The sequence below is a fragment of the Hippoglossus hippoglossus genome, chromosome 19 (genome assembly GCF_009819705.1).
Source record: "Hippoglossus hippoglossus isolate fHipHip1 chromosome 19, fHipHip1.pri, whole genome shotgun sequence".
Lineage (NCBI taxonomy): Eukaryota > Metazoa > Chordata > Actinopteri > Pleuronectiformes > Pleuronectidae > Hippoglossus > Hippoglossus hippoglossus.
In genome coordinates, this window is record NC_047169.1 from 19,891,585 (window position 1) to 19,905,671 (window position 14,087).

A 14,087-nucleotide genomic window follows, 5' to 3' on the forward strand; every position below is an offset into this window, starting at 1 on the left:
AGAATGCAGCTTCGCTTGCATGACTACATGGACTAAAAGCTACTGAATCATGTACTTTAACAACAGCTTTGGGGCAAAAGCTATCTAGAGCCGGCATAAGAGTGCATAATCCTCTATGGCAGTGAGTCTTAAAGTCAAGCGCGGAGACTGTGAGGGATCCTCAAAGAGTCAGTTCAATCCATTCAAAAGAATGTCAACCGAAGCCCAAGAAGAATGAAGCAAATTCATTTGAGAAAGAGAAATATTTGACTGATGAATTTATAATTAAACGTCCATATTTAAGAACCAACTGCAACAGAAGTCAGGATTCCATTTGTTATTTGTAAATCTTTTTTATGTCCGCCTTTATTTCTTATGACGGATCCAATCCCCTGGCTATGGACAATACCAGTCTTCAAACGTTACCAATCTAGGGAGAAGTGTTCTGCCATTCTTCACACATCATTGTTATCCGCTGCTCTTTGCTGGAGGGTGTTGTTGTTCTACCCTCCACTTTAAAATGTTCCTGAGTGTTGTTCTGTTGGATTAAAGTCAGAGGACATACTTGGGCCAGGTCAGAGTTTGACTATAAATATGGACAAAATGACAGCTAGCTCCCCAAAAGTGATGCTCAATAATCCTGATCACCCCCTGGTGGCTAGCTGCAGTATAGATCATAAACCCCGCCTCCTCCATGTAAGTGTAAGGGTCACGGACCAAGCTAAAAGTAGGCAAATGTTAAAGAAATATTTTCTCAAAGATGTTTTTTGTCTTTTCAGGTATAGGTAGTATCACTCTGATATTTGTCAGATATAAGGTTTTGATTAGTTATTTGATGCTATAAAGTCATGATAACCACTGGAGTTGTGACTGGTGTTGTCATCATTCTGGATCTCAGCTTTTCGTCTTTAATACATTTGCATTGAGTGATGTGACAAAAACTGCATTGAACATTCTTCGCTGTATTTTTCATTAACATTATCTCCCGATCATTTTACTTCTTTTTCCCCCATCCTTTGCTGGCTGTGAACCTCTCTGTGCCCGTCTGCATGCAGGACCAGGAGTGAGGCATGTTGCTCATCTCTTAAGCCCATTTAACAGCTCGTTACCCATTCGTCTCTTTCTCCCTCTTTTCCTCCGTTCCAGGCACTCATCATTTCTTGGTCAGGTTCCATTTTTGCTAATGCGGCGGAAATGAGCCGTGGGCATTGCAAAGTGAAGTGGAGCAGATTTGTCGTGGCATTTTACTACACTGCACTCCGTGAAAACACAAACAGGGCCAGGTGTAACAAGGCTCGACACAAACAGGGGCAATGAAGACATGGGCGAGCCCAATGACACAGAAAGCTAATGGTTTAGCCACATTTCATTCAGTTGGACAGCAGTTAAAACACGGGGGCTGAGGTGTTACACTGCACATATAACGCTTGATGAAACCAGATTAGAGGTGAGCCACAGAGGTGCTGTTCCACACGGAGTTAAGTATCGTAACGGTGAATGACGTGACACTGGTGTGGTCATGATATAACGTATTAAAAAGGATTGAAAAGGAAAAATAAGTGAACTACTTAAAGGGAGAGTGCACTTTTCAACACAGTTCCCATTCTCTATTGCTATTCGTGCTAATTTATGAGAATAAAACTGGTTGTAAGATATTCAATACCATTTCTCTTGGGAATAATTATCTCATGAAAACCTTTTAAAATGATCTTTTCATAAAACTTTAATATTTACAAAACATACAAAAAAACAGACATTGAATTCAATTCTTGATACTGTTCGATACTCTGGCGCTCAAGCAGTCGGAAGCTGTTGGAAACAAGATTAGAAACAATCAATAGGTGGGAACATCTCGTGAGTTAGACAGTGGCGTCCAGTGTCTGCTCAGGATCGCGGGAGCTCATCATGAGGAAGAGGCGTTTGGAAAGCTCTGGGCCGACCCTCCGAGTCGTGGAGGTCACGCCTTCGCCCCTGCGGATCAGAAGGTCCGACAGCAGGGAGATCCTCTCGCGGTCGGTCTTGCACAGACTGTAAGCCTGCAGAGAGACACGGCCATATTTAGTATTAAGGAGGGGAAAAAAAAGCTTTTCAAATATATATGCTGATGTGTCTCGGTGAATATGACTGAAAAACATTTGGATCTAGATATCTTGCCTTGATCTTTATATCTCCATAAATGAGTCATTTTTCATGTAGGCTGCACTTAACTTGACAAGCTGATTTAAAAGGGGTACCAGGAAATAAATATATGATAACTGTAAGATACATTTAGAAGTGTGCAGTCGCACCGCCGCTGCTTTTCAAAGGCTGTTATGATTAATGAATTAAAACGCTATAATCAACAGAAAAAGCATAGAAATGTAAGGAAAAGGGAAGAAAAGACAAATATTTAAGCATTTTGTGTCGAGGCCTTTCTATAAAAGTGAAGCATGATGTCATAGAGCAAAACACACTGTCTCTTTTTTAATGTTGACCTGTTTCTAGTTGTTTAAATAGTTACTGTATGTGTCAGCCCTGTGATAGACTGGGTGCCCGTCAGAGGTGTATCCTGTATTATCAATCAATCAATCAATCAAATTTTATTTGTATAGCCCATATTCACAAATCACAATTTGTCTCCTAGGGCTTTAACATGGTGTGACATCCTCTGCCCTTAACCCTCAACAAGAGTAAGGAAAAACTACTAAAAAACCCTTTTAACAGGGTAAAAAGAAGGTAGAAACCTCAGAGAGAGCCACATGTGAGGGATCCCTCTCCCAGGACGGACAGAAGTGCAGTAGATGTCAAGTGTAAAGGAGAACATCAGCAAGATAAGGGTATTTGCAGCATTGATTAGAATAAACCCTTTGTAGCATAATGGAAGGTCAATGAATTGATGGATTATTGTCAGTAATGGTCGAGTATCTGAGGAGAAATATTATATATCAAGCAGTCTTGTTGTAATCATAGCCCATGGTCAGCAGCCACCACGATCATGATTGTCCACTGCCGCCAATTATGCCTGATGTAAGGTTGATATAGTGTCAAATCATGATAAGTGCCAGTTCTAAACCTGCCTGTGTGGAATGGGTTGTTAGCCTGGCCTGTTGTGTTGCTGGCTGCAGCTTTTTTTTTGTGAAACTGTAAAAGTGACCTGCAGTGAGTTGAAAAACAAAAAAGACCGACTGCTGGACCCAGTCTGCAGAACCCTGAAGCTGAAGAGCTGTTCACCTGTTCAGTCAAACTTTATTGAAGCTCCGCTCAGTACGCAGAACCTTGAACAGGAGATCAGTTGTTGTCAACGCTCCCGTTGTCCTGAACATGCTGTTGTAATGAACGTTGTGAGTCCTAGCCACCGCTGCTACAGGGCGCTGGTCACCTGTTTGATCTAAGTTTATTAATGTTTTATGTATCTTACGTCCAAATCCCACCAAATTCGACACTGCACTTCTTTAGGCCCGGAACAATACACATACGAAGTGTGGTGCCAATAAGATGAATGGTATCTTGAGATAGGCGTTCCACATTCGGAGAGACAGGTTTCAGTAGATAGATGAATATTTTTTGTCACAAGCCCTTTTTTTCTATTGGTCAAAAAACCCACTAACACCCACTAACATCTGGCTTTTGTCTGCAATGGGAATGGACACATCCCAGGTGAAATGACACCGCAGTAGACACCGGGGATGGAAAGGTGGCGCCCATGTGAATGTGCTAATTTGACAACACAGTGAGGTGAGAGGGCGCCTCAGTATGCTGAACATGACGCACTGCGGAAAATAACAGTGAGGCAAACTCCTCTACTGGCAATGGGAAAGGAAAACCTGCGTATATCTGCTGATTTTGGTGAAACAGAACTCATAGTGGCACAGAGAAAGGACTAGTATAAATATATACATGGGGTATCCTGAATGAATGAGCAGTTGCAGTACCTTCTTGAGCAGCTGTGGGGACGGGTAAGCTGCCAGGATTGCTGCGGCCATGTCCGGGCTGACTCTGTTGAACTGCTGGATCTGTCTCTTCCACACCTGCAGCAGGCCCTTACCAGCTCTATCCACCCGCTGACCGCCCGCCCACTCGCTCTCCAGGTAGAAAGAGAAGCCCGTCTGCTCCCTCTCTCGCCTAACACACACACACACACACACACACACACACACACACACACACACACACACACACACACACACACACACACACACACACACACACACACACACACACACACACACACACACACACACACACACACACGAGACCTTATTGTTTGATCTGCAAAAAAGCATTTGACACAGTTGTTAAGAGGAAGAACTACTCTCGCTCACTTGAAAGGGGCCTCTGCAACTGCTTTGGTTGTCATGGTGATGTGATCGGAGAAGTCTTTCCAGGTTGACAAGTAGCGGACTGAGACGCCAGTGTGGAGCTGGAGATGTGCCACTGCCTGATTGGATATTGGACGACAGAAAGAAGTGGATCACTATGAAAAATAAAAGACTGTTAATGTATCTATTTAAGACGCGCCAGACACCTTAGTTTACATCTAAATGTTTGGGATTGCAGCCAGAGAGCCTTCAATGGGATTATCAAATTAGGTAGACGACTTTTCCCTCAATTTGAAATATTGGACAAATAAATTGAAGGTGTTTGGGTGGTTTTTATTGGAGGTTTAAAATGTTTTCAGGTGCAAATGGTATTCTTTAGTGGTCATGGCCTTCTTACAAATACAATTATAGGTGTCCTTAATTTGCACAAACTTCAATTAAGTTGCAAATTCAGAGATTCAATGCAAATCTGGGGCTGAATAAAACTTATTATATTAACTTATAAATTAATATATGTTAACACATGAGTTTTTTCAATTGAATATTTGCAGTGTTTGAGGGTAAAAACAGCCAAAACCATGCATCTGTTTTCACTGTTTATAAACTAAGGCCCTTGCAAGCTATAAATGGTAAAGATGTAAAAAGATGGCTTTATTGCCTTTGGACAATTTGAAATAAAATATATACTGGATTTCTTTCACAATATAAAAGTGAATACATTTCTTCCTTGAGAGGATCATTTCCAAATTAAGAGGTTCAACTAAATTCTGGGGTTGAATAATATACAAATTAATGGATTATAATGTGTTCAAATGAAGTACATGCATGGTTTGAGGGCTTTTTATGTTGTACAAACCCCTTAACATCAATTAAAAAGCCTGGAAACCATCCCTGAATTTTCACCAAAAAAATTACCCTCAACATTAAAAAATAATTGATTTCATGGGAAGGTTACTTCTTAAAAAGCCTATGCAGATAAATCTATTTGAAATACATAACTAGATCAAAATCCACAGATTGTATATTGAATGTCATTAAATCCAAAGTAAAATAATTACATTGTTAGTAATGTTGTAAAGTTATTTCTATGTTAGACATAGATTAAATATGGATATGTTTTTTTTTCTTTGGTGCTTTTGTATTGTATTTACTTGATTCTATGTTGTGTTGTATCTGGACCGTGAGTCTGGATAACAAATGTCGCCATCATCATCATAATAGAAAGATGAAGGGATTCATTACCACAATGAATAACTGAACAAACACTGGTGTTCTTCCTCCACCAACGAACCCACCTCTTCTACTTCAACCCGTGACACCTCAGGAAGCGCCTCAGCTCCAGCGTTCTTCCTCCTCTTCCTCGTTTTTCCTCCGCCTCGCTCCTCATTTGTGACAGCCTCTCGGAACCTTTTCTGGCTTTGTGACTTCTGGGATCTGAGGGCCAAAAAAAAAAAGGGTTAACAGTCTTTTTGGTATTAACACTCAGCGTGTAGTCTGCCCTGGTCTCAACGTGTGGGCAGCGCCGCTCGCTCTGCTTCATTTCCCTCCTTCACACCGTTTCCAGCTGAGTTCCACCAGCCTCTGCTGACAGTGATATGTGACATGTTTCCAGACACTGGGGCAGCAGAGGATATATAGAGGTTAGTTTACAAGGTATCTGAGTGCTATTCCTTGTTGTCTTTTTAACATGTTATTGAGTGCTATACTTCCCACTGCTGTACTCATTCATACCGAGAGCCATTTGTCTTCTCAGCCTCCACCACCCAATCAACCAACCGTCTTGGTGGTGTTTCACATTCTTCACTGGCCAAGCGGGTACAGGAATTCGAACCCGCTGCCTCTGGGTTATCAAAACATGACTAAATGAAGCCCCTCCCAAATGAAAAGAAGCAGATGCCGTCCGTCCCCACCTGAAGTATTTCTCCATGTCGATGACCACCAGGCTGAGGAGCTTTCCAGGGCTACGTCTCTGCTGCTCCTGCACCCACGACGTAAGAGTGGGATTAGAGTCTGACCTGCCGTGTCTCTCTTCCTGTATCCAATAGAGTGAATGGAGAGCAACAACAGGTATTAATACAATTCACTTTACCCACAACTGGGTGGTGAAACACAAATCCTGCACTGTCTCCTGAACGTGAACAAAAAATAATTTATCCAAATCTAATGAAGGACAGGGGGGTGGGGGTCAAATGGCAGAACATTGTGTGCACAATTATTGAAGTGTTGAAGACACACAATTATTGAAGTGTTGAAAAAGTGTGTGAGAGGTCTCACTCCTCCTTTAAAAAACTGAATTAAACTCGCTTCAGTATCTATCCCAAAGACACTTCTGCATGCAAAATGGGGAAGACTGGGATTGAACCACTGACCCTGTGGTTACAGGACGACCCGCTCTACCTCCATTATTATACATACAGGACTGTCTCAGAAAATTAGAATATTGTGATAAAGTTCTTTATTTTCTGTAATGCAATTAAAAAAACAAAAATGTCATGCATTCTGGATTCATTACAAATCAACTGAAATATTGCAAGCCTTTTATTCTTTTAATATTGCTGATTATGGCTTACAGCTTAAGAAAACTCAAATATCCTATCTCTAAATATTAGAATATCATGAAAAAGTATACTAGTAGGGTATTCAACTAATCACTTGAATCGTCTAATTAACTCGAAACACCTGCAAGGGTTTCCTGAGCCTTGAAAAACACTCAGCTTGGTTCAGTAAACTAAATCACAAGTATGGGGAAGACTGCTGATCTGACTGCTGTCCAGAGGACCATCATTGACACCCTCCATCAGGAGGGTAAGACACAAAAAGAAATTTCTCAAAGAGCAAGCTGTTCACAGAGTGCAGTTTCAAAGCACATCCACAAAAAGTCTGTTGGAAGGGGGAAATGTGGCAGGAAACGCTGCACAACCAAGAGAGATGACCGCAGCCTTAACAGCATTGTGAAGAAGGGTCGCTTCCAGAATTTGGGGGAGCTTCAAAGACAGTGGACTGAAGCTGGAGTCCAGGTATCAAAAGCCACTGTTCACAGACGTGTCCGGGAAATGGGCTACAATAGCCGTATTCCCATGGTCAAGCCACTTCTGAACTCAAGACAACGGAAGAAGCGTCTGACTTGGGCTATGGAAAAGAAGCACTGGACAGTTGCAGAGTGGTCCAAAGTCCTCTTTTCAGACGAAAGCAAGTGTTGTATTTCATTTGGAAGTCAAGGCGCCAGAGTCTGGAGAAAGGCTGGAGAGGAGCAAAATCCAAGTTGCTTGAAATCCAGTGTGAAGTTCCCACAGTCAGTGATGGTTTGGGGAGCCATGTCAGCTGCTGGTGTTGGTCCACTGTGTTTCATCAAGTCCAGAGTAAATGCAGCTGTGTACCAAGAGATTTTAGAGCACTACATGCTTCCGTCTGCTGAAAAGCTCTATGGAGATGAGGATTTCATTTTCCAGCATGATCTGGCACCTGCCCACAGTGCCAAAACCACCAGTAACTGGTGTACTGACCATGGCATTACTGTCCTCGATTGGCCTGCCAATTCCCCTGACCTGAACCCCATAGAGAATTTGTGGGGTATTATGAAGAAGAAGCTGAAAGACACCAGACCCAACAATGCAAATGAGCTAAAGGCCGCTATTGAAGCATCCTGGGCATCCATAAACCCTAAGCAATGCCACAGGCTGATTGCCTCCATGCATTGATGCAGTAATCCGTGCAAAAGGATTCCCAACCAAGTACTGAGTGCATTAATGGACATTTTTAAATGTTTGATTTTGTTTTGCTGTTATAAATCTTTTTTTTACTTGGTCTGAGGAAATATTCTAATTTTTTGAGATAGGATTTTTGAGTTTTCTTAAGCTGTAAGCCATAATCAGCAATATTAAAAGAATAAAAGGCTTGCAATATTTCAGTTGATTTGTAATGAATCCAGAATGCATGACATTTTTGTTTTTTTAATTACATTACAGAAAATAAAGAACTTTATCACAATATTCTAATTTTCTGAGACAGTCCTGTATATCATAAAGGGACATATGCATAAAGTATGGCAGGAGTACTGGGACATCAATGACACAGGGAGACATCTTTATAACATACAAAAGCATATGGGGATTAGGAGAAAGGTGGGGAGAGACAGAAGGGATCAGATCTCAGTCACATCTATGTGGACAGCAGAGACACATTAGTACCAGGTGTAAATATGATCAGATCAAAATCGTATCGAGATACGATCTGAATATGAAACACATGTTAATGCAGGTGTAAATGGAGTCAGTGTGACCAGGAGGAGCTGCAGCGTACCAACCTGAACGTAGCTGTGGATCAGAGAGCTGAAGTCGTCAACTGTCATCTGCATCACAACGTGAGCCTCTGGTACACACACTCCGTCATCTGGCTGAGATACACACGCAGAACACATGGGAGATTGTCCTTTATAGTTATTTAGAAAAATGGTATGATTATGTTGTGATGTTATTACACATATAAACCTGCGTCTTGTTCTCAACCTTTGTTTCTTCTGTTTGAGTCAATTACAGAAAGTCTCACAGTAACCCCTTGATATTCATGCTTCAACTCAATTTAAGGTATAAGACATTGTGTGTGCAGTGTTTTCCTGATATGCATCAACACCACTGTTGAAAATTCACATTCTTTATTAATATTGACAACTTTTTTTGTTTTTGTCAGGTTATGATAATGTGTTTAACTGACTGTAGTGCTCATAACTCCAGAATTAATGAAGGAAACATTTGTTTTGCCAACACAATCATGCACAAATGATGTGCCTACGAGTTAGTTGCTAATTTGACAGTACTGAATAAACATGTGGTGCAAAGGCCTATGCTCAAATACATCATGTTTAAATCATCAAAAACAGTGCGAGCACAAGTAAAACATCAGTGGTTTTATCAATACTCTGATCGTATCTGGAGCCAACTTCAAAGAGACGGAACTAATGCGACTTATCTTGTCAGTGGAATTGTGTCTGGATTAGATTATTAATCTGTATTCATGTTTGAGAAAAATGTTTTTTGTGTCAAGACATTTCATTATTACCTCTGCTAATGCAGGTTGTGGGTTAGGGAAGAACCCAATACATGTAGGTGTAGATCCGAGGATGGACAGAGGAGCTTTTTTAATCTTTAATTTATGGATCTTAATGAAAAATATCGGACACATTTAGGGAACAGAAATGTATGTGTTGGTGCAGCTAGACTGAATTTAAGGACGTTTATTTCTGCTGCTATCTGAGCCACTATAACCTTTCACTTGCCAAAAGCCTCCTCCACCAGCATGTATAAATATGTGTCCGGCATCTTCTACTCATGGAGACACACACACAACAGCCCTGCTGCTGGAAGAAATCCTGGGGGAAGCACTGGTGTGGGTGTGTGTGTGTGTGTGTGTTAACACCTGTGCACAGGAAGCCCTCCTCATCCAGCTGACACTGCGTGGGAGGGGTTGCTTCTCTATGGCACAACTGCAGCCCAGAGCCTGCACAGACGCCAGCAGAGTCCCGCCTCCCTCCAGCTGTAAGAGAGCTGCGAACACAAACACAGACACCGAGATAATGTGCACAATATATCCATTTAACTACTTAAATAATGCATTCAAAGCATCGCGATGACACGCACACACTTGGCTTACTTTGCAGTCTGAAATTTTCTTGGACAAATATGCAGAGAACCATAGGACACTGCCGACTCTGAGGGGATTTGCTATCAGTGCCAGGTAATATTTTCTCTTTACCTGGGTCCACAGCCACCACCATGTGCTTGATACACTCCTCTGGCTTCAGGGCCTTGGCAGCCTCTGCCAGAGCTTTTCTCTCTGCTTTCTGCCTCTCCTGTTCCAGCCGGAGCACCTCCTTGTCCCTCTGCTGTCTCTCCCTGGCTTGCCTCCTCTTCAGAGCCTCCTCCCTGGAGGCCTGGATCTCCTCTGCCTTCCGCTGGGCAGGATCCCTCTTGGCAGGGGAGGTGTCGATGCTCCCTGCACTGGAGAGGGGCTTCGCACACGGCCATCGCTGAGGGAGAGCAGCCGCCTCCTCTGGACCATCTGAGGCACTGTGGCTCACCTGACGGTAGCTGAGCAGGGGCTGTGACGTTGGAAACCCATTCTGGCAGGAGAGCTGTAAACTGGGCAGATTGGACGGGGAGTTCGGCTCAGCATCTTTCCCATTAGTGACAGCGGAGGAAGCACTAATCACATTGTCCTGTCTCTGTTTGAGCCTCTGTGCCAGGGGGACATAAGGTGCATCCTCATCGGAATCGCTGCTGATCATCATTACATCAGCCACCCCACTGCGTGCACCTGCTTTATCCTTCACTGGGGGGAAGCGCACTGCGTTTTCTGCATCCGAATCAGCCAGATCCACCATGTCTGGTTTCTGTCTGTGGCTCAGGTGTCGACCAGGCTGGAGGAAGTCAAACACAGGCAACTCCTCGTCCAGGTCGCTGCTGGGGTCGCTGTGGCTGCACATGTTCTGTCAGGTCCAAGAACAAGCTACTGTAAATGAGATATCAGAGAGGAATTATGAAGGGGTCGCAAATTAGAACGCCCCCAGAGATGGCCTTTGCTTCTGGTGGGGAAAGAAAACACCAGGCCTCAGCCAAAGTTCTTACAATTTAAGATGTATTAGTGTGATTGCCAGTGGACATAATACCTGACATATCCCAACCTAAAACAGTGACAGGGGACATGCATGACAGTAACTTCGGCAGAGCTGGAAACACATCAGCTGAACTAAAACTGCAGTTTGTCCATCAGAAACAAATGGCGTTTTGAGCTGAGTTTGGCACAGCGTTAACAATGGAGCCACACAGCAGACGTTGATAGCTGAGGAAAGCTTTTCCTTTCGCACACTCACGAGCTTTCGTAAAGTTCAGATGTAGGATACTTTAAGTGAGTATCGGCTACTCACAGTAGCGTCCAGTTACAGTATTGTGAAGTATTTGAAGTATTTCCACGGACAGTTTGTTGTGAGACACGTTTGATTTCCCCGGGTTGCAAAGTTATGGTGCGTTCATATTTATGGGAAGAACGGTTTTTACAAAAGTCCATGGTGGGTTAGTGTGAACTCCAGCACGTACACGACACCTAAATAAAAGTGATATGTTCGGTTTAGTTTACTGAAAATTCAATGTTGCACAAAAAGACAAAAAAATCTGAATTTCTTGCATGAGTTCGAATCAAAATGTTGTTTTTTGAGGATGAATAATCGGAACCGCCATCAGATCTCAAGTAGTTTAAAATACTGCTCGTAGTATTTTGATTTTGATGTTCTAATTAAGCTGAAGCTACTTCTAATGTCATTTAGCTACAATTCGGGAACTATTATGGAATACGTTTTCTGTTTACTTGCACGGTTTCGTATTTTTCTTGGGGATTTTGAATGCAGCGTGCGTAACTGGATGTGACGTAATTACGTCGACGCAAGTCACGTAGTCCAAGATGGCAGCGCTGGCGTCCTTGATGCTGAAGTCTCGAGCAGGTATGAAGTATTTAGATTTATATACTTTCTGTTTTGTACTGCAGTTATTGAAATACTCGTATGAACGACAGAAGTATGTTTATGAATTCCCAGCAGCCCCTGTACACATGCACGTTTTGATGACCTGATGTTTACGAGCTAACTTAGCTTAGCTTGCTCTGCCTTGCTGTCAATGTGTACATTAGCACTGAATGCCACAGACATGTGATGCCACTGTAAGCGTGGGTGCAGTTTATCAACATCATATATATGTATAACATCATGTTGACCAATAAACATCTGTCACAAACATGTGTTTACCTGTTGTGTATTCATAACAAGCGACACACACCTACTTTGAATGTTCCTGATCAAACCTCTGGTAGTTTAAAGTCCCACTCCTCTGTGTATGTTGTTTGAAAACCTTCTGGCACCACGGACCTCTCTGTACGCTGTTCAAAGTTCTCCAGTGTGCTTTACTGGCAACTTGCATCGAATGAGTAACACTGTTAAATCGGTCGTATTCTGAATGGAGTCTGGTGTGCTTGTCTCGATGTCAGGGCTCAGACGGGATGTTTCTGTTTCAGGTTTGCTGGCGCCGCGTCAGTCCTTCCTGCTGGAGCCTGTGAGGTTCGCGTCGAAGAAGTCCGGTGGGAGCTGTAAGAACATCGGTGGGAAGAGCCCCGGTCGGAGATATGGCTTCAAGAAGCAGGATGGTAATTCCTATCAAATCGCTCCCACTCATTGGTAGTTTCTGTTGGACCTCTCTATCAGTTCCCCTACATCTCCTCCTTTTGGTCAGTTCTGGATTCTGTCACCGTATTATTTCTAAAAGATGATCCACAGTGTAAAGACGTAGAAGACACATCTCTTACACACGATAAGAGTTGTGTTCCACGCTTAAAACATTTGTGTTTTTCATCAATAAAACCGTCCGTGTATTTTTGCTGTGTTCAGAATAGTTTTTGTTCACGTTCACTTAACTTTGACTCTGTTGTTATTGAAAATCGAGTAAACAATTTGTGGTAAATGCAGGTGGGGACTGCAGAAGCTGATTTGGTAACAATTTCATACATTCTAATAATTTCTATCGATCATCCTCTATCATCTCTGTGTAATGTCAGTTAAATCACTGTCAGTATTCTCAATGATTGACTAATACAGTGATTTATTTATACATTTTTCAAACCATGCTCAGTGTTTCATTCAAAATGCGATTAATTTAGACTACAACAATCTTTAAACCTAAAACAGAATCCCCACAGTGTTCCTTTATGGGAAAGCGATGGGAGTCATGTGTGATATTCCTCTTGTTACTGTGTAATTACATTGACAACAATGTGGGTGACCTTGACTCTTTCCATCCGTTTTCCAAGGAAACTTGGTCCACGCCGGTAACATCCTTGCAACACAGAGGGTGATGAGGTATCACCCAGGAGCACATGTGAGTAGACGCATTCTGTAGCAGAGGTTTGAACCTGACGACGTTTCTGGGTCAAATGTGAACTTTCACCGTCTGTTCTGCAGGTGGGTATGGGAAGCAACAAGACTCTGTTTGCTCTGGAGGAGGGCCACGTCCGGTTCACCAAGGAGGTCTACGTCCCAGCACCACGCAGCCAGCTGTCCACACGGGTCATCACCAAACTGCCACAAGGAGCTGTGCTCTACAAAACTTTCATCAACGTCCTGCCTGTCAAACAGGAGGGCAAGTTCAAGCTGGTGGACCTGGTCTGAAACTGACTGGAGTTTCATTCTTTCCTTTGGTGTGTTTCTGTGACAGTCAAAGAGGATCACGTGCACTCTGGAAAACTCTGCCAGCTCGGGCCTCGGTCTTTGATCTTCTACGTGCGTTTAGGCAGAGACATTGAGTTACTATACTGGATAATAAAGTTTTATATGTATGTGTCAAAGGTAATGGCGTGTTCTGTTGCTTAGTGGTGGAAGAAGTAACACAACAATGTACAAATACTCAGGTACTGTTAAATCCTACATTTAAAGTTTTACTTGAGCAAAATCTCTGACTTACTATCAGCAAAATGTTTATGTGGTTTGATTATAGTGCAACTCATTTTATGTGTAGTTCAAAACAATGTTGAATCTTTGAAACATTAGAATTGAGAACTGACAAGATATTGTATCTTTAAATCTTTTGAGTTCCACTGCTCTGTAGTGATGGGTGTCTGCATATCAAAAGACAGATTGAGGCACTTTGTAGCACTATACTTTTTCAAAATTAGTTTTTAGAAAATTCTATAGTTTAGGGGAAGGAGATGCAACAGGTCCCAAAGAAGATGTCTTCAACCCTGAACCATTCCACTGTCAATGGAATTATGAATTATATT

General features: G+C 42.5%; 2 protein-coding genes across 6 annotated transcripts; one reads left to right on the forward strand and one right to left on the reverse strand.

The window, feature by feature from the left end:
- Positions 1 to 831: 831 nt before the first annotated feature.
- On the reverse strand, positions 832 to 11,293 carry eme1 (essential meiotic structure-specific endonuclease 1). Of its 5 annotated transcripts, none has more exons than XR_004612074.1 (10): positions 11,197 to 11,293; positions 10,026 to 10,781; positions 9,690 to 9,817; positions 8,581 to 8,670; positions 6,188 to 6,309; positions 5,573 to 5,711; positions 4,281 to 4,396; positions 3,891 to 4,080; positions 1,784 to 2,015; positions 832 to 1,742 (listed from the first exon to the last, which is right to left on the reverse strand). XR_004612074.1 is itself a non-coding variant. In XM_034569639.1 (10 exons), the coding sequence occupies exons 2-9, from the start codon at positions 10,753 to 10,755 to the stop codon at positions 1,839 to 1,841; spliced, it is 1,692 nt and encodes a 563-aa protein (XP_034425530.1). In that variant the 5' UTR covers positions 10,756 to 10,781; positions 11,197 to 11,293; the 3' UTR covers positions 832 to 1,754; positions 1,812 to 1,838. The 5 variants fall into 5 exon arrangements, 4 of the variants coding, with proteins under 4 accessions (XP_034425530.1, XP_034425532.1, XP_034425529.1 ...); XM_034569639.1 differs by having other exon boundaries at positions 832 to 1,754; positions 1,812 to 2,015; XM_034569641.1 differs by having other exon boundaries at positions 832 to 1,754; positions 1,812 to 2,015; positions 6,188 to 6,255; positions 10,026 to 10,778; positions 11,197 to 11,291.
- Positions 11,294 to 11,682: 389 nt separating this feature from the next.
- On the forward strand, positions 11,683 to 13,660 carry mrpl27 (mitochondrial ribosomal protein L27). Its single transcript, XM_034571413.1, has 4 exons — positions 11,683 to 11,766; positions 12,333 to 12,461; positions 13,122 to 13,189; positions 13,273 to 13,660. Exons 1-4 carry the CDS (start codon positions 11,727 to 11,729, stop codon positions 13,477 to 13,479), a joined length of 444 nt encoding a protein of 147 aa, XP_034427304.1. The 5' UTR covers positions 11,683 to 11,726; the 3' UTR covers positions 13,480 to 13,660.
- Positions 13,661 to 14,087: the final 427 nt, after the last annotated feature.

Coding starts and splice junctions, on each gene's coding strand:
- eme1 (XM_034569639.1), bottom strand. CDS start 10,755: ATGTGCAGCCACAGCGACCCCAGCAGCGACCTGGACGAGGAGTTGCCT. Junction 6,310..8,580: donor TGATCCACAGCTACGTTCAG/GTTGGTACGCTG, acceptor TATTGGATACAG/GAAGAGAGACACGGCAGGTC. Junction 4,081..4,280: donor GTTGCAGAGGCCCCTTTCAA/GTGAGCGAGAGT, acceptor TGTGTGTGTTAG/GCGAGAGAGGGAGCAGACGG.
- mrpl27 (XM_034571413.1), top strand. CDS start 11,727: ATGGCAGCGCTGGCGTCCTTGATGCTGAAGTCTCGAGCAG. Junction 11,767..12,332: donor GATGCTGAAGTCTCGAGCAG/GTATGAAGTATT, acceptor TTTCTGTTTCAG/GTTTGCTGGCGCCGCGTCAG. Junction 13,190..13,272: donor GGTATCACCCAGGAGCACAT/GTGAGTAGACGC, acceptor TCTGTTCTGCAG/GTGGGTATGGGAAGCAACAA.